The following is a 26430-nucleotide window of genomic DNA, read 5'->3' as shown; positions in this document are numbered from 1 at the left end:
GGACAGACCAGTATGGCGCGCCGCGCCAATAGCTGAACAAACAAATTTTTTTTTTTGTTATATTTCAAGCGGGTTCGAATGCGATTTGATTTGGGTTGTTACAGTATATAACTATATATGGAATATACCTGATTTGCTAGTCTCACCAGCGTTGCCTTTTCTCAGCTCAGATTGGAAGATAGGACAACTTCTTTCTCCAATTGCCAACCTTTCCACAATGGAAACATTCAGCGTCTTTTGTTGGGCTTTCCTTCTTGGAAGGTGGAATATTTTTCCTAGCAAATGATTTGTCATATTCCTTCCACAAAGTATTCGGCTTATTCTTTTTCACCATTCAATCATATTTCTTCCTGATCATCGAACAACATTCGATAATCATTTTGCTGAGCAACAGCAACTGCCACAACAGGAAGAAAGAATATGGGTTCTAAACTTTATTCAACTTCCAATTATGCTTGAGAACAATTCTCAGGTTGCAGTGCCAGTCTAGGAAGTTTGAACATTGAGTTTATCCTTCTCCAACAAAGAAGGAAGTGTGTTTTGATTTACGTTTTGATTATTTGACATCTACAACAGATATAAGATTCAATTTAGTATTTTCGATATTGAGCTTTAATAAATTAACTACCCAAGTTTTTTTTATAATATTTTTCAAAAACAATTAATTTACGAAAGCCTAAGATCCACATAGAGGTTCCATAGCCACATCTGTTGATCAACTAGCAGTTATGGAGTCTATTGATAGGTAGCGGGTACCAATTGCATTACAAGTACAACTCTTAGATCTTTATGAGACCTAGAGATATATGTAGTCCAACAAACCACTATTATCTAATGGCATGTTTGTCCCATCATTGCCTCGAACTCGGGTCTCACCGTGAATACGATTAAGTCGTCCAATTTGAAAACAATGAAAATTCACGCTAGTCTCACTAGATCGAAAAATCCACCTCGTGGCTATAATTCAGCCTAGTCTCACTAGATCAGAAAAATAACGAGGAGTGTTTGCAAGCTTATTGGATGGCATGACTTAAATTTGACGGATATTTTGGAAAAAGTTTGTGTCAACGAATAATGCATGCACACAAGATTCGCTACACTATTAGTTAAAAAAAATTTCCAATTGTATATGTCGATTATGTTTGTGATCTAATTTGTTATTTAATTTATAGGATATAAAAATAAAAAATACACAAACGTGTATCGTTTTAAAATAGTTTTAAAAGATGTCGTCCATATATATTATTTGACTTTCAAAATCATTTAACATTAAACTTGTTAGAGTTTAACTTATTTTAAAATCATAAATTTTAATCTTTAAAACTCGTTTAGAATTTTATTTAATGTTTCCATAAAAAACATATGTAATTTAAGTCTCAAAATTATTTAATTTTAAACTCGTTAGAGTTTAACTTTTTTTTAAAATCATCAATTTTAATATTTGAAACTCGTTACCGGTTTTATTTAATGTTTTCATCAAAAACATTTAGCATATATTATAATCAACAATTAAATATAAATGCGTAAAATAAAACACAACCATGCATCACACACACATAGTCTAGCCCAAAAATCCTATGCTTGATCTAATGAGCCGACATGAGATCAAGAGGTCAAACTAAGGGTAATATCGTAGCTTCCACTTAATTCAAGAATCAAGTGAAACCTGACAAATGCCATCGTTGTCAACTTGACCTGTTAAGTCAAAATCCACGTTGCATCTTTATCTTTAATCTTCATCTTATTACATTTATTTAAAATTGAAAAGTATAACTAATCTAATACTTTTACAATTTAGAATAAACTTAAATACAATACTATAAAAATGTAAAATAAATATAATACAACTTTGGCTTCAAAATGGCATTTCTAATAAAATAAATAATCAACATGACATAATATTGCCGTAATCAACAATCACATATAATCAAACACATAGGTCGGGGCATTACGGACTATGTATGCAATCACAATTTTAATAACTACATTATTAAAACCTATATATGACTTGTACATGGCTATAATGCATGTGTATAACCATGGAATATAACAATCAACAATTATAATAAATATTCAAGCCATAACAATTAAATCTACAATTTAAAATAGTGATATTCTTTCAATCATATTTGTGCATCATAAGGTTAAGTCTAAATCAACCGTGTTGACTTTAAAAACCAAAAAGGTTTCGACTTTTACCAATTCACCACAAAGCTAAATCTAAAGATAATCACGCGACAATTAAAATGGTGTAAAAGCGGCTCGGATACCAATGTTGGAAAATCGTGTGTACTTTTAAATCAGATTAACGCAGCGGATAGTTAAAATAATAGTCAATTATTATTTTATAAACCATTTACAAAATTAAATATTCATATATTTAAATTTAATAAAACATGCACATGATTAACGATCCCAAAGATCCAGTTACACCACTAATAATTGTCAAAATATGTAATTCACAAAGTGAGTAAACGATATACCTTTCTTGAAGAAACTGATTGAAGGAGAGAAACCTACGATCAAAAGTATGACCGTCTCTTTGGATAGTCCACACTACACTTCAAACAACGTCAATGGATGCTAGTCCAAACCCAAGTAATAATTAATTTACCTTTGATTAATATTATGAACCCAAAATAATACTCCGTATGAAACAATGTTATTTCTTTTCTTACTTTCTCTCTCTCAATTCTCTCGTTCAGACCAAAAGAAAGAATGGATATATATATATATATATATATATATATATATATATATATATATATATATATATATATATATATATATATATATATATATATATATATATATATATATATAAGCCTAAAAGACTTCACAAGTTGGTGAATAAAATAAAAAACACGTTCTTAAAATCTTGTTTTCGATTTCTTTGTCTGATGTAATATCATACTTCATTTGTTTGGTAGCAAAAAGCAAATCAAAAGAAATTAAGATCATTTTCAAAGTCGTATTTCTCAAATACTTTAAGGGTATATTATGTAACTTATAATTGATAATTTCTATGATGTCGCTTTCACATAAATAGTAAATTAATTAATTTGGTTTCATTTACTATTCATATGAATAGTAAATGAATTAATTTCGATTTACGATTTTGTTGCTTGAGTAATATATATACATCATATATATATTTTATTTGACGTCTCAGTGTATATGTGTGTGACCCCGAAGGCTCAAATAAATTTGGCCATATAGTTATATGTTGTACCTTGTACATTAATCCTTTAAAAACACCACCACTAGACAACCGAATCTCGTCGGCAACAACGTTTTTACATTTGAAAATTTTAAAAATAGATCTTTTTCCGATTTGTAGATCTAAAAATATATCTTGTTTCCACTCTATAAATTTCATGCATTGCCGAAATGAGATTTTGTGGCTGGCAGAAATGATTTGTTGCGATGGTGGTGCACGAACATAATGAACATATTTGTTAATGGTTTCTGATCTTTATAAGTTTTGCAAAATGGTCACAAAGATGGATTTCGATTGCAATACAATTCTTTTATATAGTTCATATAAACACCTTAGATACATGATTTTGTGGAAAGTTATATCGGAGACAACAAAATAAAGCTTTTTAATTGAGAATACTTTGTTGACTTATGTTAGATTGAATTATGATTTTAATTCGAGTTAGAAAAAGAAATTGAGTTCCAGGTTTCTAACTAAATAAGAATACTCTCGATTAAAACTATTAGAATACTCTCGTGTGTGTTGCATGTAAATTGACTTAACGGAAATTGTTAACGATCGTTAGTAATAAAGACTTTCTTAGCAACTTTTACAAACTACAAAGACTATATTGATAAAAAAAAACTCTCGGAACTATTTAAGCAATTTGGTACAAATTATGGGAACTATCTCAGTAATCATGTCAATTAAAGGTTATCAACAAGGGATGAATTGAGTATAAGATATGCATGAAATAATATATGGTATTATTTTCACACACATATATATATATAAGTTTAATAAATTTGGTGATGTTGAAACATAACATAATCAATTAAAGTTTTGAAATTTTGATTTTGACAGGAGTATATTTATTTTTATTTTTATTCTTCATTGGTTAGTTAAAAATTTGCTCATATGAGTCCCACTTGTTTACTTGGAGTCTTCCTAGTGGTTGTCACTTGTCAGTGTGATGGTCAAAAAAGTCTTCCGTAGCCGATACTTCCTGCTTCTAGAAATGCCTTTTTGCTTTTGGCCCCAAAAATTTCGTTCAAATCGGGATGTACATTTATTCAATCAAATCAATCATGAGCTTTTGATTTTTTTTTTGGGTGCCAAATTGCATTCGCTTTCGGGACTGACACAATAACTAATGTACCTATTGTGGTGCAAGATGTCACTGATTTGAGGGGAAAGCAGAATTATGTGTCATCCAAGTTGTGCATAATCTGGCCTAATCAAGATTACGCATAGTTTGGAATCCTCATATTGTATACTCATAGTAACATTAATATAATACAGTAATTATTATTATTAATATAATACCATAAAACACATAATGAAAATATAACTAGTTTTTTGGCCCGCGCTTTCGCTGCGGGTTGGTTTCGGGAAGAAAAAAAAGGCACTGTAGCAACAGCAGCAGCTACAGTAGCGGGTATTCGGGTCGGGTTGGTGGAGCGGGTCAGGGGATCCGGATGGTATTGGGTTAGTGGTTTGGAGGTGTTGGGCAAATCATGTTTTGAAAAAAAGAAAAAAAAAAGAAAAAAGAAAGAGTTACTATTAACGAATGATGTTAACCAATCATAGGTTGACACCATTTACAGCGCGGGTTGGTTTCGGGGGAAAAAATTGGCACTGTAGCAACAACAGCAGATACAGTAGCGGGTATTCGGGTCGGGTTGGTGGAGCGGATCAGGGGATCCGGATGGTATTGGGTTACTGGTTTGGGGGGTGTTGGGCAAATCATGTTTTGAAAAAAAGAAAAAAAAAAAAAAAAGAAAGAGTTACTGTTAACGAATGATGTTAACCAATCATAGGTTGACACCATTTATCACAATTTATATATATAATAACAAAAATATGGGCTGGGAAGAAAAATAGAAATGGAAGGCATTCATGGGATTCGAACCCAGGACCCTACGCTAATCAACACATACTCCAGGCCACAGAACCGTTGATGTCATCGTTAATTAGATAAGGTTTTAATATTTAAAGGTTAAAATGTTTTGGGTTACTATTGAGAAATAGTAACCCACTTTTGCTCTAATGTAATATTATTAATTAACTAGTAGGAGGCCCGGAATGGCCCACTTCGTTGGGCCGAAAAACAAAAAATCTCAACGAAATTTCCCAATATCGATCAAGAGAACATTTTGCTAATGTATGGCCTGCATTTTCTGATTATTTCTCCAAGTCATCAGGATATATAAGTTTAATAAATCCAAAGGTTTTACTCAAATGATTTCAAAACAAATAAACATTAAACAAAACATAAAATGTTATAAATGGAAGACTAAACTAAACTTACCCGCCCAAAGTCATGGTCTCTCCTGCTCCTTTATCTAAACTTAGTCATTTTACCTTCCTTCACTTTAACAAGACTGAGTTCCAAAAAGTTCGTCAATTCAGCAACCACTTGCTCTGTATTTCATAAAACAAACAAATTTATCAACTCATAACATAAAGAGACAACAATTTTCATACAAATTGTACAGTAAAATTGGACCGATTTACACATCAAAAGTATAATATCATCTCATCACCAAATATTTTGACATGTACACTATATATTTGGGTAAGGTAAATGAGAGTAACAAACACCCCAAAACATGTAAATACAACTTATAAATATACCTGTTGTCAATTTGGACTAACTTTACCTTTGCTGCAGCTTTCAAAGTACCAAGTTCCTTGGAAAAATCAAGGAGTTTAGCCAGTTTGTCTGCAAGTACCTAAGAGATCCACCAGATGTAACATGAGAAAAATAACACTAATTTATCCACTTACAATAAGACATTCAATGGTTTATACCTTGCAAATATATTTCAACAGGGTCGTCATTTTGTGTTGTTCTTGGAACGTGATTCGTTAGGTTTCATGAGGCTATCCAATTTGAAACCAACAGTAGCACCTTAATTAAACCATAACAAAGTTATTCGATATAAAAAGCAATATAATGCATAAAAAAATAGATTAATAACTCACCTCTTTCACTTCCCTGGTTCAAAGCATTTTGGAGAGAAATGATCGTCTCCATGAGTCTCCTAAACTTTACGGAACTGCTGATATGATATAAGCACACCAACAACATAAATGTACAGGTAGAGTTTAATCCGATGAGTTAAATAGTCAACGATTAACTGAACGATTAAAGTAAAAGTTAACATACATGTTCTAATAACAAATGCACATCATTAAGATTTTTCCTAAGATATGTAACCTAAAAGAACAAAAACAATACTAAATTAAAGTATACTACTTATAAGTAACAACAAAATGCATGTAAATAGAATCTTCAGACCTGTGTACTAAACTGTAATTTAGAAGAGAATACTCTTAGTTTAGCTTCTGAACTTGGAACTTTCATTAGCTCCATGAAGAACTGTTACAAAAACCAGAATTAAATCCATATGACTGGACTACTCATATAGACTTGTCGTTTGAGTTCATGATACTACAATAGTTAACTTCATTTTAACACTTCTTTCATACTTAGCAAATACCTTTCTAACATTTCTTTCATATTTAGCAAATTCCTTTCTGAAAGCATTAACCCTAACATTTAGGTTAAAAAAAAAAAATTAACATGTTTTATTTCTAAAAATTTGATCACCAAATATTTGTTCCTTAATTACTAACATTTTTGACTACGGGTTATACTAACTATTTATGACAATAAATTTTGTATATCTCAAAAAGAATTACTAACAGTGAAAATAGGACGACTTAAGACAATTATTTTGGTTAACGAATAATCGTACCAGTTCACCTCTACAACCCTAAGCATACAAATAGTTATACTGCACCACAAATACTTAATACTCCGTATGAAACAATGTAGTAGGAACTTCATAAATATAAACACCATAAATAAGAAATAATCAGTAATAAGGCAATGCAATTGACTTCCATAAACCATATACAGCTTAAAAGAACAACATCCAATAATCAAGTGTTCATCAGATACCAAAAGGAAAACTAAAAATTATATAAAAGGGTAAATACCTGATACGCACAGCAACAAATACAACCAACCTAATCACAAACAAACAAATCTATTCAGTAAAAGCATTTTTTATAGAAAAACAAATAAAAAAAGTTAACAACGATCCTACTGCAAAACTCATAAAATCAAAATTTAATAAATGAAAAATAAAAAATAAGTTGCAAAATCATATGTCTTTGCAAATGAAACGATTAATATATCGATTAAAAAACGATCAAAATGAAAACCCTAACCTTTCAGCCATAATGTGAAGTCGAAGAAAGCGGAGCAAAATCAAAAGATTAAAACCCTAATTCCTCATCCTAATCAAAGGACCAAATAATGAAGTTCAGACCCTAATATTTTGTCCAAATCACAATAACCACAAACCCTAAATCGAAAACCGTAGCGTTAAATCGCAGTAGCACTTTTTCCAATCTCTATTACCACCATCTCCGTTACCACCGTGACAGTAACCGACCTTGTTACCACCGTTGACCACCATAACCGGAGCGCGTCAGAGGGTAACAGAGGTGAAAGTAGTCATGGTTGGTTCGGAAAATTATTTCAAGTTTAATGGGGTGGCGGTGAGGGTTGATTCTCCAAGAATGTTAAGCAATCACCATTCAAGATCATGAGGGTGATGAAGAAGAAAGAGTGTGGGTTCTTTATTTTATTTGCTGCTCTAATATGCTAGGAATGAGTATGACGTGGAGGAACAGTAGAAAACGACGTTAGGTAGGTGGTTTTTGTAAACGAAACGGAAAATCGGACTTGGGCTGCTATTCTTTATGTAGAATATTAAACACATAGATGATAACTTATCTTAAACACGTAATGAAAATACAAACAAGCAAATCTACATGAACTTCAAAACCTTTTACATAAAAAGTACACATCCTTATTCAACTCACAAAAATTATGTCACTCTTGTACACTCAACTTGGGGATGAGCATATCAAGACGTTAGACCCAAGATTCATTAGCATGTCAAGTGAGATGTGATGATAGAGTTGTACTTTGCAGCGGTATAGGAGCATTTCTCTTTAGAATATGAAATCTTCTTCCCATTTAAATCCAGAGAGTTAAGTTATACATATTCAAGTTTCAACACAAACGATGGATGAAAAATATAGTCTCGTAACAAAGTTTATATTTTATTTTATTTCATATTAAGGCTTGATTGATACGCTTTGACAATCAGTTTAATTAAACTGTTTTGGTTTCAAATGTCTTAAGAAAAACAAAAACAATGCGTTTGCCGGGAGTCGAACCCGGGTCTATTGCTTGGAAGGCAATTATCCTAACCGTTGGACTACAAACGCAAGATGTATGCTTTCAGGTATGCCTATTGATTAATAAAATAAAGCACAACGATTTTTTTAGTCCATTTATTTTCTTCTAATAAAACTCGAGTTATCATAACTCACTAGACTAATTTAACATGTTTTATTTTTTAGGAAACAGAAATAATTATTAGAATTTTGCCTTTAAGCCGCACCTGATAAACAATTCAAACTTTATCTATAAGAATGGAGATACATTATGATTGTATACAAGTGCACCTAGTATTGCCGTGAATGTAACTTTTATCGTCATTTTTTTTAACAGCAAATTTTATAAAGGGAGGTGATTCGTACGTTACATTCCTTTATTATATACCACTATCTAAACATTTCTACTATTTTTTTTTTTTTTTTTTTTTAATTATCATATCAGATACATCTTTTTGAACCTAAGGATAAAAGTGTTGAGAATAATTATTTAGTATTGCATGACTAAACATAGTTGGTATACAAATCATCTTCCAATTATAAAACATTAGAAATAAGTAAGAAAAAAAAATTACAGATGTTTTAATAGTCATGAAATCCAGCTACTAAATTTGTGGAGCCACGAAAAAGAATAAACACGAATGTGATCAAACAAGTCACATTTTTCAACATATTCGAATTAAAAATAATACCACTGCGATAATAGAAAAATCGGGTTGAAACTGAAAGTCGACAAAAAGTGCCGGAATGCTCTCGAACCCAATTCAATTGATCGAATATGGTGGTTGAGGGATTTGGTAAAGGTTTGTGGTATCCATTCATGGGTATGGGGTTTTTCCAATTGGCTAAGTGCGGGTCCCGTAGTTTTCTCCCGACACTAATCGGGCGACTTTGGCAGGCTGTGATTCCTTAACCGTTGTTAGAAGAATATAATAAATATTATATAAATGAAAATTAATATAAAATCCATTTGATTTAAATTGATCGAACTCATAAGGAATTTGAAAAATCAATTAACTTTATAACCATATTCATAAATCCATAAATAGACCAAAAGTAATGATACGAGATTAATGAAATGGATACTCATTTAAGCTTCAAAATCAGTTTGACTAGGAAACAAGAATCATTACTTATTAAGTATATTGGAGTACATTTTATAAATTGTTCATGGTATTCATATTGGTTAACTTAGTTGAAAACTAAAAACCTAGGAAATGTTTGTTTGAAACTTGCTTTTGTTTTGGTTTTATTTATAAAAAAATATATTGTTTACTAGCTAAAATCCCAGGAATCATTACACGATCTTTTTATACATAAATACTATCTTTTTCAAAACAAAAAAAATAGCAAACAGTAGCATACAACAAGGATATGATGCAGTATGGTTCTTGTCGCAGGATCGCTTCAAGCGTTTTGATTTTTATATTGTTTTTATCGTTGTTTATTTCGTTGAATGCTTTAAATAGAACTTTCGTGTCAAATAACGAGTAAAACAAAATGAGGTTGATTGCTGCTCGTCTTAGAAAGATAAACAAACCTTTTGTTAAATCGATTAAGGTACAAAATTTCGTTTACTAGCTAAGAGTTTTTATTACGTACATCTTTATGTTTCGATCATAAATGTCTAAAAAGTTCAGTATATTTTCCTTTTATGTTGAATTAGAGCCCTGATGGTGATATAATAGACTGTGTTCCTCTTAATCTTCAACATGCTTTTGATCTTCCCGAATTAGAAGGAACAATGCCATTGGTAAGTTTAAGGTAATTTCTTGTTTTTTTTTTTTTCGAAAGGCAAGGTAATTTCTTGTTAATCTACCCGTTACTTCTTAACTCATGTTTATATTAAACTTCGTGTAATTTATTTGTATATTCACATAATGTGGGGACATAAACGAACAACGATTATTTTTAATAAGTTTTTTTTTAAAAAAAAAAATAAAAATGATATTGACAGCCTTTAAACAGAACATATATAGTTGTCTTTATATCAAAATAAACCGGGACGGTCTCACTATTTCAATAGGCCATGTCCGAAACATAGAAAAAATTGACCCTTATAAACGTTAGATTTATAATTTATAGAGTAATACATATAAAAAGATATATAAATTACCAATAGAAAAGAAGTTAATTTGCAATTAAATTGTATGATAAATGAATTTTTATGATTTGATTTATAAAAACAATTATACCCAGATGTATTATATATAAGATTTTCAAAATTTTGGGCCCTTTAAAATTCGAGTTGATCGGGTGCACACTCCGTACATGTGGCTGAAACACCTATGCAACAAACACTATGATCCTTTCAATATTTTTCTCTACGTCTTTCTTAGAATGTCTTCGACTTTTTAAGAAATGCGGAGTATTTCGTAGTAAATTTGAATAATTTTTTTTACTTATTGTTTCTACAAAATATAATGAATAGGGTCCACGTCCACCAGAGTTACCTGTTAGAGTATTAGTATTATTGGCCCGACCCGATTGCATTGTGGGCTCGGTCCGTTAGGTTTTCTAGGGTTATGTACTCTATAAATAGAGGCTACTGTAATCAATAATATACACGGGTTTATCATTGTCTATCATGGTATCAAAAGTCTAGGTTTCCACTATTCTTCCTCAAAGATCAGTCCCTTAACCTTATCAACCATCTAAAAAAACCTATCCTCTGCCGTTATGAAGAAGAAAAAAAAAAATCAATCGTGTTGTGGTAAATAACCGGCCACAATATTCCTTAATGCCGCCGTTTATTTTACTATCGTTGCATCAACTATTTCTTCTACAACCAATCATCCACCACCGTCCATTTTTTTTTTATCCGCCGCCACAACAATGGCAATCACATGCGGTGAATACTAGATTTTCATTTGTTTATTTTCTTTTAGTTTACGTGTGTAATTTTATTTTTTTACTAGCAACAAGTCGCTATTAATGTTATTACGGAGTATTTCTTTTAGTTATCGATAATAATCGGCGTGGGGCTGAGCCGCCTAACTTGACTAGGTTCCAAACCCCGAAAAAAAGAGGAATAAAAAAAAAAGTCTCTTGTTTTGCAACGTTGAAGAAGATTGTATCGGCGATAAAAGTTCTAAGCCCAAGTTCTGCTCAATCCTTAGGCTAAGCAAAGCAAGCCACGGCGTAACAGAAAAAAAAAGCGCTACGGAAAAGAAAACGCAGTCAAGCAATGCAACCAAATCAGCGAATATCATTCTATTCGGTGCAACAAACAAAGAAAAAAAATTGTCACTTTTGTTTATTTGTTAACTCCAGTCCAAACTTTTGCGATTTCGCCGTTCGGACTGCGGGGGAGTGTTAGAGTATTAGTATTATTGGCCCGACCCGATTGCATTGTGGGCTCGGTCCGTTAGGTTTTCTAGGATTATGTACTCTATAAATAGAGGCTACTGTAATCAATAATATACACAGGTTTATCATTGTCTATCATTACCAAATGGAAATGATAATGCAGGAATGGAATCAGAAATCAAACAGATATGGAGTTCAAAGGGTGAATCATGCCCAAATGGTACAATTCCAATTAGAAGAACAACTGCAAGTGACATTTTGAGATCTATTTCAATATCTAAATCTGGAAGGATATTCAGTACCAGTAAAGATGTCACAACCAGCGGCCATGAGGTATAAATAACGACTAATCAGTTTGATTATAAGGACTACTATGAAGCTTTAACAATAAGAAATAAAGATGAACATAATACTTTCAAATGTATGCTTGCAGCATGCAACAGGGTATGTTGTAGCGACCCCGACAAATCGTCAAGTGACGGCGTCGACTACGTGGGTCCCATTACCTGGTCATAAGTCTTTATGACAATGTTTGACCAAAATATGTCGCCCTCATTTCAAAATAAGGATTGTTTTCAAAGTTTACAAGAATTGTTCAACCAAAAGTTAAGTTACAAGGTTATAAGTACATTTGAAATCTAGGCGACACGGTTTAAAGTAAAGTCAAAAGACGCTCCAAGTAATGCATGTATACTCGACATCCAATGCAAGTATCAAATAGTGAGCGGAAGCATGTATCACATATCGTGCAAGACCTGAGAAAAACATAGAAATCTGTCAACGAAAAACGTTGGTGAAATCATAGGTTTAGTAAGTATTAAACGTTGTTTTTGAACCACAAGATTTTGTATTTCCATAACGTAGATTATCCAAATCATTTGCATTCCAAAAGTGTTGTTATACGCGAGCACTCAATTATCAAAACTTAACCAACGTTACCCCATCACACAGTGCTAGAACCCGCACTAAAACACAAAAATATATTTCATCCGCATAACGGTAGCGAACCGTCCGAATGAGGGTTTGTTAAACCCGTATGGCCACACAATATAAGTTCTCGCTTACACCCTGCAAGTGTAACTAATGATAATCGAATTGAGGCATTTTTGTTCTAACTCGCACGTGGAATGTTTGTTTTCACACTTGTGTTCAAAACATAAAAGTAAGTAGTACAAGATGTAACAAAGTATATGTTTTCTCAGCCCACGATTTAAAAGTATAAAAGTTGTTGAAAAGGTGGGACTATGATCTCACCTTTGATTGCAAGAGTGAAATAGTACTTCAACAAGTAAACGTGCAAAGAACAATGCTAGTCTCGACCTAAACAATTAGGTTGTATCAATAACGATAGTCACGAAGGGTCAAAGATGTTCAATTAGTCCTATGGCTCAATACGACTCGATTAATATAGCATGTGAAGCAAATTGTCAAGTTTCATGCAAGATACAAGTATAAAAGCATGTTAGGAAGATTGCATAATTAATTGGTTAAGTTTGACAAAAAGTCAAACTTGGTCAAAGTCAACGAAAAAGTCAACGCGTTCGGGTCGGGTCCCGAACTATTTTTCTATGCTAAATATTCATATACAAGTATATTAGAACAAGTTTCATGTGAATCGGAGGTCCGTAGGTCATCAAACATTTCACGTGAAATGGACATTGGAGACAGAAGCTGGGCACGGCTTATGCCGCGCCGCGGCCAGGCCTGTCGCGCCGCGACAATGGCCGTGGCCTGGTCCCAGGCCTGTTTCACTTGTTCAAGACTTGGTCAATTTTCAAACAAACGCAAAACTCAAACCGTAAACAACTAGAAGACGTATCTTATACCGTTGGAAATCTCTTTTGACAAGGAACACAACTAAACATGTTTCACCAAACAAAAACATCATTTATAATAGCCGAAAACTCATCAAGTGATCATTAAACGTTCATTTTTAAGGTTTCAAGTTCTTCAAATGCAATTTGAGTTTCGGGAAACCAATTCACACATATAATATGCCGTTTTGAAGGTAATGAAACATACATTACAACTAAACACTAATAATTAACATTCCATGGCATTCAAGCATCCAAAAATTCATGTCAAGAACTATCAAACCCTAGTCAAACATCTCAAAATCAATAATCATGTTTTTGGAATTTCCTTAATCAACCTATACATCAAAATGAAACTAATGATACTAGTAACACTTTTAAAACATGCACTTTAACAATCTAACAACATTTGATCATCCAAAATCAAGGATTTAGCAAGTAATTTTCATATTGAACTAGTTACACCAAAAACAACGAATCGAGCATACAAATTACATACACGACATCACAATGAGCCATAGACACTAATTAATAACTTTATAAGTTAAAAACATCAAGAACACAAAAATCTAGTGATTTTAGAAAGTTACCCAAACGAGATGAGGTTGGTATGAAATCGAAGAGGAAGATGCAAGGATTCCAAATATGTAATTTATTTTGTTGTAAGCCTCCTAGATCGAATTTAGATGATGATTTTATGAAGTTGGGGTTTGTGTGTGTTCTTGCTAGAGAGAAAGAGAGAGAGAGGGAGATGGTTGAATGGTGGTGATTGGGGTGGACTAGTTGACCTAGTCAACTAGTTTGCCCCGTGTCAATTTTAGTCCCTCGAGTTTAGAAGCGGGTGCGGGATTTAACCGATCGAATATTTTTAAAACGCAAGTTAACGAGAGATGTTATAATTAAATAACGAGAGTATTATGAACGTTCGTCAACGGAGTCGACGAATTTAAATACGAAAGATATTATTTAAAAAAAAAAAGACGGTGTTAAAATAAATTTAACGGAAAAACGCGGGATGTTACATTATCCACACCTCAAAAGAAATTTCGTCCCGAAATTTAGTTGGAAGTAGTAGTCGATATCTCTTACTCGAGACTTTACGTTGTTCATAATATGAATAAGTGTAGGTACGTCCTTGAGTGTTCTCATGAATTTGGATAGTCAGGGTTTTACGTTGTATTAAAGTTTGGTTTTACGATCCTTGAGTGTTCTCAATCAGATTAACGTGGGCTAGAATAGCTGGATAACCTTTCATAAGGTATTTGCGGGTTTTAATACAGGAGATAATATTGAGATTGGAACCACTCTTTTCACCTTGGATAATAAGAGTCTCTCCATTTCCTAATGGAACATGAACGGTTTTATCGTAACACATGATCGCAGCTCTTAATGGACGTAACCAATCCATTCCAACTACGACATCGAAACTTCCTAGCTCGACCGGCAAAAGGTCTATCTTAAATTCTTTGCTGGCTAAGATTAGGTTGCAGTTTTTATAAATTTTATCAACTTTCATGATCTTTCCATTGGCTACTTCTACTAATCGTTTAGTTTCTAAGGGTTGAGGCTTTTCAGTAAATAGGGTACAAAATTCATTAGATACGTAACTTCGGTCGGCACCAGTATCGAATAAAATAGTTGCGTAGCAATTATTGACGAGATACGTACCCGTGATGACCTCATCTTCATCTCGGGCTTCAGCAGCAGTAATAACAAATGCACGACCCTTTGCAGCAGTAGTATTGGCTCCAGTAGCAGGATTATCTCTCTTCTTAGGGCAATTTGGACTAATGTGTCCCTTTTCCCCACAAGTATAACAAGTAGGAGGAGCTTTGGCAGGAACAATAGATTTATTCTTTGGAGGAGTCCTACACGTCTTAGCTACGTGTCCCACTTTCTTACACAACGAACAAGTGGCAGTGCACTGCCCCGGGTGATGCCTTTCACAACGAACACAAAAAGGATAAGTGCCCCTATAATTCGTCCTTGTACTATCCATAAGCTTTTTACTAACATTCTGAGTTGAACCTTGAGACGGCTCAAACTTCCTCTTACCATCATTACCCTTGGTTTCAACTTGCTTATTGGCCGACGCCCTTCTTCTCTTGGCCAACATGAGATTTTGTGCCATGAGAATCACAGCATCCAAAGTAACCTTCTCAGCAGCAATAACATTCCCTTGAACATCCTCGGGAAGACCTTCAATATACCGCTCAATTCTTCTAGCTTCAGTAGGAAACATTTCAGGACATAGAGTAGAAAGCTCCAGATAACGATTGGTATAATTCTCAATGTCAGTACCCTTGACCCTGAGTTCCCAGAACTCAGCTTCAAGCTTCTGAACTTGACTCCTTGGGCAGAATTTGTTGACCATCATACTTTTGAGTTCGTCCCATGGAATTGCATTAGCATTATCAATTCCTACGGACTTGGCATAAGCAGTCCACCAAGTTAAAGCATTACCACCCAACGAGCTAGTGGCATACTTTACTCGATCATCATCACCACAGTTGCAAATACGGAAAATAGATTCCATCTTTTCGAACCAACGAACTAGTTCGACAGCTTCTTCGTTTCCCTTAAAAGCGGGAGGGTGACAGTTTGTAAAGTCCTTGTAGGAACAAGGTTTTGGTTGAGTATTAGCATGATTAGCTTGGGCGTTGCCTTGGGCAGCAGCGAGTAACTGTTGGAATTGCTCAGTAGTTAACACAACGTTGTTAACGGGAGGTGCAGCTGAACGAACCATGATGTCACTACATAAAAGTGAACATATGTTTGATAAGTTTACCAAGTTATAAGTTTGAGTAATCACAAGTATGAATAAACTAAAGTATTGATATCGCATGATATTAATAAAACACTTTATATTATTAGAACGAGGCATTAAATAAGCCTTTATTACACGATTCGGAAATAGAAATTGTTTAAGGCACAGCCTTTACATAGATGGAAAATAGGAAAAATAACTAGGAAATATTAAGATTGAAGTAGTCTTCATATTTCGTCTCCAACCTTCTTCATAAACTCCTCAACTTTCTCATTTTTCGTCTTTTGTTTCTCATAGAGATACTCGAAGTTGTCATAAAGGTTGGTAACACGACTGTTTACGGCATTAGTGTTGTACTCTCTTATGGCAAGTTGTTCGTTGACTCGACCTTTCTCCATTTTCATTCGGACATCAACATCCTCCTTGAGGTAAGCAAGTGATTGCTTTCCCCAGCGAGTGTTGCGTTCTTCCTCGCACTTTAGCATCAGCAACTCCTTTCTTAGCTCGACGTTTTCTTTCATAAGTTTCTTCATTCGACGATCCACTCTTTCCATGTGGCGAAGTAGACCTCCAATGTTTCTCTCGGTATCGTTTCGTAATCTCATGATTTCATACTTAGGACCATCATAAAAAGGAGATCGGGCTCTCTTCCTTGATGGACCAACTTCTTCATGCCGTTTTCCCTTATCTTGGGTTCTCGGAGTTGGGTAGTATTGAGGAGACCCATGTGAATCTAAAATAGTATTCGGGCTATAATTCAGCGGTGGTGAAGCAGGACTATAAAGAGGACTTCGAACTGGTCTCGAAGTTGAAGAGTGTCCAACACCTACTTCGGTGGTAGGGTTGTGAGTTGCTTTGTTGGGCTTGTTAACGCTTGAGCTTGACATCCTATCATTAGGAAAGAGACCTTGATTAGAATCTTTGAGTCAAGTTTATTAAAGCATAATTGTTAAGATTATACGACAATCCTAAGTGCTTTAAGTCTAAGGCAGGAAAGGTTATAGTTTCCTAGATTGCTAAGGCACCCTAGCTAACAAGTAAGGCACACATAAAAATGCAATCCTGGTTCTCTATAACAGCCTGGTTTGCTCTGATACCAATCTGTCACACCCCCAGTTAGGGCCTGGGTGAAATGTGACTTAATATCAAATCAACCAACATATTATAATATACGAGAACAATACTAAATGATAAAACAAACTTTATTGAGCACGCAGCGGAAAATGAAACGTAGTTACAATGATAGGAATAACAATAATGGAAATGTTCACATGCAGAAGTAATAAATGCGATATCTCTTGATCCTATGTCCAAGTAGCATCACATAAGCAGTAAGTATAAGAGCTTGAATCAAACAGCACCTGAGACAAAACATGCTAAAGTGTCAACCAAAAGGTTGAGTGAAGTTCATAGGTTTAACAAATAAGTTTGACCGTTTGTTTTAGACCACAAGATTTAATTTGTAAGGTTGATCTCCCGCAGGATCAAAAAGTTATGCCAGTGCGTGATATTTAGACTAAACGTTCAAGTTTGCCCCATGACAAGTTAGTTCTACTTGTCAGTTTAATTTCATTATCAAGCAATACAAAGATAACATCAAATGTATCGGGGACGTTACTCCCGATAGGCCTACCCCCAATAACTAAGCATGCCGCAGCACCTAAAAATATCACTGTAGGGACTTAGTCGGACATAGCCGGGTATAGCATAGTTTTAGTTGGTACTTGTGTCTAAATTGTAAATAGTAAAAGCAGCATGTGTCTCACCTCAATAAGTATAAAAAGTAAATTGAGCTCAAGTAAAGTGGGGCTATAAAAATCACCTTAGTAATTCGATGAAGTAAGGTAGTCCTTAAAGAGAATGTATGGATGATCGAAGCACAAGATAAGTCAACCTAAGAATAAGTTGAGAATAGTTTAGATGTTTTGCCCGTATGAAGATAAGTTTAAGTATTTTCGTGTGTAGTAAGTTTAAAGATTGTTTATCGTTTTGGAAAGGCTTTTGCATATTAGACAAGCTTCCAATCTACCCACTTTCAATTTAAAATGGACTTTTCAGGTCATTAGGTTTCTGAGCACTAGGATCCGTTAAATTGGTCAATCCAGACCCTCCACCTAAGACTTTCGAGCTTCCATCCACATCGAGAAAGTTTAAGATCTATACAAGTCTAATATACCGATCCAATATGTTTTTAGGTGTGTATAGGAATACAACACTTTAGTTATTTTACTTATAAGTGTTTCAATATATATAAATATTATATATATGTAAGGATACATATATATATTTATTTTAAATTTTGTTTTAGATCAATAATAGCATCAATTAATTATCTAATAATATTAACAAGTGTAATATTGATTTAATATCAGTAGGTAATATGTATAAAACATAATAAAATTTTTATACACATTAATATTAAGTTTTGTGTATTAAATAACACTTTTTATTATTGTTTTAATAGCTAAAATGTAAATAAATAGGTAAACAAATTAAACATCACATTTTATATTTTTCTTATGTTCTACTGATCAAAATAAGCTTAAGAAAAATTTATAGATTTTTGTTATGGTGTTTAAGTATTTATTTTCCATTTTCCTTTCGGTTTGTAATAATACAAAGTTTATAAGGAATTAATTATTAAATGAACCAAATTAATTCAACCAATATTTTTTCTATGCTTATAATGTTACAAAAAAGTCAGAAAAATTATTTATACATTTATATAAATAGTTTAACTATTTAATCATACTATTGTGTAGTTTTTAGTTTTAATAAAAAAAATTAAATAGAAATACATAACCATTAATTCTACAAATATTTTTATAACTTTATTAATAGTTATTAAGTAGTTTTTAATAGTTATCATGGTTAAAAACCTGCTGTAACATGTAATTTCATTTTATTATAAAAAACAGTTTAATCGGGTACTGTAGCGTTTTCAGAAGAAAATTCAAATTAAATATTAAACATGCGAATTTAATTATAAAAAAAATTTATAATTACCCTTACATATGATATAGCAAGCGACTAAAATAAAATTTTACAAAAAAATTCGTTTACTATTTAATAAAAATCATTTATGTATTTCGGTTTATAAAAAAAAATCAGTTTTTGATTTTTAATAAATACTATTCCGACTTTATAATTCATGAAACTAATTTTTATAGACATTAGGATACTTAACACTAATTATCATGTATTTACATTTTTTATTAAAATTAATTTCGTATTTAATTAGTTTTTAACATAAAAACTAGCATAAAACTATATAAAAACTTAATAAAAACTATATAAATTAATTAGGGGACTTACAAAAAAATAGTTGCTGAGACTTGGGAGAGTTTCTTTCAAGTTGAGAGTGTGTTTTGAGGTGTGAGTTGAAATGAAACAAATGGGTGCTATTTATAGTGAAAATAAAGTTGATAAAATGAGTTTTATAATTTTTTTTTTTTTAGTCAACAATAGGTGGTACTAGTTTATACCTTATTTTTAGTCAACATAAGGATGTAATGGTTTAAGATTCTTTAGTCTCATTATTATTACTATTATTATTTTTACATTTACTACATTGATAAGTATTATTTTCTTTTTACTAATTCATGACTTGTATATATTTAGTTCCCAATTGTTTTATTATTTATATAAATGTCACTTTTTATTTATTACTTACAGGTTATTAGTTATAATATTACATAAATGCATAAATTTTAATTAGTAGCGAGTGTCGACTAACAGTTTATTATTTTCATCTTTTATTAACTTGTCAATTATTGCACAAAGTTAATTAATATGTTTTCTAACTCTTAACACTTAACAATTGTTGATTAAAGTTTGATCATTAAGTTTTAATTATATTGTTTGGGCATTTAATATTGAAAAAATATAGAATGGAAAAATGAGGGTCGTTATACTCATGCTTCAATTCCCAACACTTCTCCACAATTCATTCATGATTTATACTTAGATTTTACAGAAGTTTCTAATATAATGGAAAACAGAAAACACGAAGAGGTAGATAATTTCGGACAAGAATATTTATGAAAATATCCTCAGAAATATCGAAGATATTTATGATGATATTTTGGAATTTCTAAGTTCGAAGGTTGATGAGGAAAAATTTTCCGCAAGATTTTAACATGAATTCGGAGCAAGATATTCTCTAAAGATTTCATCGGATCCATAATTACGTGGATTCTTTGAATATAGGGTTTGGTTCTTGTATTTGTCCATGGTCTCCTTCATGATTAGCTCAATCTGTTTTTCAGTACCAAATTTTCTATCGAGCGTTCCTAACACTCCTTTCTTTATCATCAAACTTTTGGTCGTTTAGACCATCTACCAATTTTCTGTTTCCTCTGCATTTAATGCTATGATATCTGAATCATCTGTTATTAATCCGAGGTGGTTTTAGGAAAATTGTGTTTTTAGATGATTAAACGCTGATGGTAATATGGTGGAATATGAAAGGTTCCCTGGTAACAATAAAAGAGCACGCGTATATATCAACGTTATAATAAGGTTGTTTCGTACGAAAAGTCGAAGTTGTCTTGCTGGAGCTGTGACAAAACTGGCTATCTCGAACAGCAGATGCAAAGTTATTTTTGGTAATAATAACGCTAAAGGAATTAGCACAGCTACGTGTTAAACGTTTACTCAGGTTCCGAGTGTTTTCAGGTGCATAACTATATGCATCAATCTTTTCTCACGTAAATAAAGTGCGGTTGGTTCATCCTCTCGATTGAGGTGTTTTCAAGAATAATGAAAGGTTTGAATGCAGAATGTAATCGTGAAGATACAAATGATGTTTAAGACGAAATCAAGTGGCAACTTGAAGTATTGTTTAGTTTCATATGTTATAATCAGTATTTTAATTCATTTTAATTGTCCAATATTATTAGTCCACAGTCGATAGTCCACAGTTAACAGTCCAATAATTCATATATAGTTTAATATATAATATTCGAATTGATTAATACGTATCGTGACCCGTGTACATGTCTCAGACTCGATCACAACTCAAAGTATATATATTATTATAGAATCAACCTCAACCCTGTATAGAGAACTCGATCATTACTGCATATAGAGTGTCTATAGTGATTCCAAATAATATATATAGATGCGACGATATGATATGTCAAAACCTTGTATACGTGTCCCGATATTTAAAGTGCGTAAAATAAATAACAGAAATTAAATGACGATAAATTAAATGCGTAAAGTAAATAACAGAAATTAAATGACGATAAATAAAATTGCGAGAATGTAAATTGCGATAATTAAATTGCAATAAATAAAATGCGATAAATAGAATGTAATCAGTTAGCTAGGAACAGTTACCTGGAACAGTTAACGTGGTTTCTTAACAAAATTTCATATTGTTAATTAGTCTGTTTCTAATCAATTTTTATTGTGTCCATTATTTCTTCATTATGCCACTTGTTGGATTCTGGTAAGTTAAAATCCAAATATGAAATTGAATTTGAATGAAAATGGTTATTCTGTGGTGAACGGATTCGTATATCGATAGATGTAGGTAGGATGGTAATTGACCATTGAATCCGATTCGAAGAATGTACAGTGTAACTTATTAATGTGAAATCTAAATATTCCTCAGGTATTACCTACCCGTTAAAATATTTTCACCATTAACAGTTGGTACAAAAGAATTTTAATTACAATCTTTATGAAAACATATATATACATATATATTTTCTTCAGACGTATTCATGGATTTAATGAGTCAATGTGATATTAAACTCATCAGTTTTACGATTAGAATTATGATACATAATCTCTAAAACATTAGAGTTTACATAATCGTCATGTCGAACGAAGATAAATGATGTAGAATGATTCGTGGAACGATAATTATACTCGAGATACAGAATGAGATGTTGGGCATGGATTGTTGAAACTTGGGTTGTTGGTGGTACTGGTGCCATTGGTGCTGAGGCTGGTGATATTACTGGTGTTGGTGATACTGTTGGTGATTGCAAATTGTACACCGTGCTCTCTAAAGTTAGTACTCGAGCGCGGAGTTCTCTAACTTCTTCTACTAACCCTGGTTGTTTATCAGTGTGAGGTAGAGGTCGGATATCTTCTCTAGTTCGTTAATGGTAGCTTCAAGACGAAAAATTCTTGCAAATAGGGTATAAACGGTGTTGCGAACGGGTTCGCCGGTGAGCGGGTCAAGTACTCCAAGGTTAGGTAGTAGATTTGATTCATGATATGGAGTACCTTCTTCCTTTCTCCATAGGGTGAGTATGTCGCGAACCCACCCCCATTTTCTCCAGTAATCACAGTAGTTAATTGGTTAGTGTGCTCCTGTTACGCTGTCTTCGGAGTCAGAGGAACTTGGTCGATTCGTAGAGGCCATCTTACGCGATCTCAGGAAAGATTTTTGGTATGAAGAGTTTAGTGACAACAATTGATAGTTAGATGGTATTCTCAATGCATAATTTTCATAGATATATATAGTACCAGGATCCCTTAAATTAAGGAGAATTTTACGAGAGATAACAGGCAAGGTCTACAGTAACAGATACACTAAGATATGAATTGTCAGATACGCTAAGATATGAATTTTTGTCTATACACTATTCATGCAGTCAATGCAGTAAAACGTGTCTAGACTAGGAATAATGAGCAGGTAATTTCCTAAGGATGATAAGCAGATAATTTCCGATAAAAATGATAAGCAAAATTTTTGACATGCAGACACGGTCGAAGTCCAGACTCACTAATGCATCCTAACGACTATCAGTTAGACACACTAATGCAGGACCTGGTTCGCTAAGACCACCGCTCTGATACCAACTGTGAAGACCCGTCCTAATCCATCCGGACGAAGTCCATATTGATTATAAACGATTCACAACAGTTGATTACATCGCGAGGTACTTGACCTCTATATGATACATTTTACAAACATTGCATTCGTTTTTGAAAAGACAATCTTTCATTACATCGAAAGTTAACAACGTGCATACCATTTCATAATACATCTAACTATAATTGACTTAATAATAATCTTGATGAACTCAACGACTCGAATGCAACGTCTTTTGAAATATGTCATAAATGACTCCAAGTAATGTCTCTAATATGAGCTAATGCACAGCGAAAGATTTCTTTCATACCTGAGAATAAACATGCTTTCAAGTGTCAACCAAAAGGTTGGTGAGTTCATTAGTTTAACATAAATAATCATTTTCATCATTTTAATAGACCACGAGATTTTTATTTTTCCATTTCTCATAAACATACGTCCCATGCATAGAGACAAAAATATCATTCATATGGATTGAACACCTGGTAACCGACATTCACAATATACATATAAGAATATCCCCATCATTTCCGGGATCCTCCTTCGGACATGATATAAATTTTGAAGTACTAAAGCATCCGGTACTTTGGATGGGGCTTGTTGGGCCCAATAGATCTATCTTTAGAGTTCGCTTCAATTAGGGTGTCTGTTCCCTAATTCTTAGATTACCAGACTAAAAAGGGGCATATTCGATTTAATAATCCAGCCATAGAATGTAATTTTAGATACTTGTGTCTATTTCCTAAAACAGTTATAAAAGCAGCGCATGTATTCTCAGCTCAAAAATATAAAGGGTAAAAAGGCAAATGAAACTCACCTAATGTATTTTGTAGTAAAAATACATATGTCTATATTGAACAATGCAGGGTTGGCCTTGGATTCACGAACCTATATCATTTATATATATATTAACACATATAATAACATTTAAACAAGTTTTATATATTAATATTAATATACTTTATAATTTGTATATTATATTAATAAATAGTTTAATTATACCTATTTTATATATTTTAGATAATTATATATATGATTATATTAAAAGGTATTTATCTATTATATATAACTTAGTTAATATTTTATAATAATAACATTTTATTTAAATCAATATGTAATATTAATATAGTTAGGATGTATGTAAAAATAAATTATTATTTTTTTTTTATAAATACCATTTGTTTATTATGATATTAATAAAATAATGATAATAATAATGATAATGATAAAATAATGATAATTCTAATAAAAATGGAAAATGATAATTTTAATAATAATACTAACTTTAATAATATTAATAATAATAATAAAAATGATAATTTTAAATATTAATGTTACTTTTAATACAAATGATAATTTTTCTAATAATGATACTCCTAATAAGAATAATAATAATGATTAAATCCCTAATAATGATAATATTAATTATAATAATTCTTATATTACTAATAATGATGTGATAATAATAATAATATCAATAAAAATGATATTACTATTAATGATAATAATATTAGTCATAATAATAATAATAATAATAATAATAATAATAATAATAATAATAATAATAATAATAATTATAATAATAATAATAATAATAATTGTAATTATAATCATGTTAATAATAATAAATGATAACTAATAATAATAACAATAATAGTAATGGTAGTAAAATAACAAAGTACAACATTTGATGACAAGCTCTTAAAAACAAAACGCCACTGCCTGGGCTCGAACTCAGGACCTCTCGCTTACACGAAACACCCCTAAACCATTTGTCTATTGTTACTTTGCTGATTTAAATCAGTTTCAAAATATATATATATACCGTATCTCCTGTCCGGCCCAACAGAAATTTACAACTTTTGGCCCAACAACAATTGAAACATTTAAACGGCCCGATAACAAATACAGTCCATTATCATCATCTTTTATCCCAACCGTCAACATAAACCTAATCGTGAATCATCATTCCTTTCATACATCGTCATCTCATCATCATCATAATCGTCATCACAGTTTACCATTCACGAATCATCATCATCTTCAATAACTCGCTGTAACATCATTAAGTATCATCACGATCCGAGTATCATCTTCATCGTTAACATCTCCACCATTATCTTCATTACGAATAGGAATAGAAAACAGAAAAAAAAGAAACAGTGCAGGTGATCGTGGTTGGTCTTTCATGACAGAAAAAGAAGTAAGCAGCTGCAGTTATCAGTCATGGTGGTTGTGGTTCTCGTTGGTTGTTAATAATAGTGAATGATTTGTAGGTTAATAATAATCAAAAGATTTCGTGGGTGTTGGCTATTAAACAGGAAAATGATTAACAGTAGTAACAATCAAAATAATTAGTTTATGGGTTTCACTAGGAAGGTTTTTGGTTGGTTCACTAGGGTATCGATTAGACCAGAAAAAAAATATACATAACGAGATGGTGGTGGTTTACGACTGTAACAGTGCCTGCAGGTGCTTTAATGGTGTTTGAAGGTGGAAGATGGAACTCTGGTGATCGTGTTTTTGTGGAGGTTCGTGGTGGAGTGGTGGTTCTTTGATGGTACGAAACCGAAAAATAACAACAGCTGCAAACTTGCAGGTCTTCGACTATAGGTGGTGGTTTGGGTGTTCTTCAATGATGATTGATGGTGGTTTATGGTGGCGAATAGGGTGGAAGTGGGGTGATGGTTCTCGGCTGAAACTGGACAGAAAAATGGAAGTAATGAACGAGCAACACAATTCTTTTATGATGGTTTAAATGGGTTTGATTATCACGACAGTCGTATTAGTATAGCAGCAGCTCGTTTTCTCATCTTGCACACTTGATTTCACTAGACTTCGGTTCAAGCAACTTAAGTGGGTTTTGTTTGGGTTGATCGGTTATATACATGATTAAGAAAAGAAGAAGAAGAAATAAGAGGGAAAAGAGAGAGGAAAAAAAAAGGGTGGTGATTCCTTTGCAATGGCATCAATATACATATCTATACACAGATTCATATTTCTTAATATTTAATATAATAATATAATAATAGTATAATAATCAATTATTACTCAAATGAAGGGACAAGGAAAGTGATTGCAATTAGAAACAGTAAAATATAAAATCTCATAAATCCAATCGTCTATAGCTTACCGACACTTAGCTCGGGTATTAACTCGTGCCCATTGCTAAACAGTTAAAATATAAAAGTGTTCCGAAAAATTCCAAATTTTTAGATTAAATATATTTAATTATTTCAGTCAT

The 26430-nt window shown here is 32.4% G+C and overlaps 1 protein-coding gene, 1 long non-coding RNA gene and 1 other non-coding gene across 3 annotated transcripts; 1 reads left to right on the top strand and 2 right to left on the bottom strand.

The window, feature by feature from the left end:
- Nucleotides 1-6373: 6373 nt before the first annotated feature.
- LOC139839585 (uncharacterized) lies at nucleotides 6374-7515 on the bottom strand. Its single transcript, XR_011756987.1, has 4 exons — nucleotides 7442-7515; nucleotides 7208-7237; nucleotides 6504-6584; nucleotides 6374-6422 (listed from the first exon to the last, which is right to left on the bottom strand). It is a non-coding gene; the product is annotated as an uncharacterized lncRNA (long non-coding RNA).
- Nucleotides 7516-8440: 925 nt separating this feature from the next.
- TRNAG-UCC (transfer RNA glycine (anticodon UCC)) lies at nucleotides 8441-8512 on the bottom strand. Its single transcript has one exon. It is a non-coding gene; the product is annotated as a tRNA-Gly (tRNA).
- Nucleotides 8513-9961: 1449 nt separating this feature from the next.
- Nucleotides 9962-25744, top strand: LOC139842378 (uncharacterized). The gene is made up of 7 exons (XM_071832525.1): nucleotides 9962-10021; nucleotides 10128-10214; nucleotides 10893-10964; nucleotides 11891-12103; nucleotides 12204-12214; nucleotides 25382-25434; nucleotides 25650-25744. The coding sequence occupies exons 1-7, from the start codon at nucleotides 9962-9964 to the stop codon at nucleotides 25742-25744; spliced, it is 591 nt and encodes a 196-aa protein (XP_071688626.1).
- Nucleotides 25745-26430: the final 686 nt, after the last annotated feature.

This window comes from Rutidosis leptorrhynchoides, chromosome 4, assembly GCF_046630445.1.
Source record: "Rutidosis leptorrhynchoides isolate AG116_Rl617_1_P2 chromosome 4, CSIRO_AGI_Rlap_v1, whole genome shotgun sequence".
In the NCBI taxonomy this organism is placed as follows: Eukaryota; Viridiplantae; Streptophyta; class Magnoliopsida; order Asterales; family Asteraceae; genus Rutidosis; species Rutidosis leptorrhynchoides.
Note: the sequence above shows the minus strand (reverse complement) of the source record. Positions and strands in the feature narration are given on the sequence as shown.

Bases quoted from the DNA above. Each gene is read 5' to 3' on its own strand.
- LOC139842378 (XM_071832525.1), top strand. From the start codon at position 9,962: ATGAGGTTGATTGCTGCTCGTCTTAGAAAGATAAACAAACCTTTTGTT. The intron at 10,965-11,890 runs GTCCGTTAGGTT...TAATATACACAG, and splicing joins CCGATTGCATTGTGGGCTCG to GTTTATCATTGTCTATCATT. The intron at 25,435-25,649 runs GTTGTTAATAAT...CGACTGTAACAG, and splicing joins GGTGGTTGTGGTTCTCGTTG to TGCCTGCAGGTGCTTTAATG.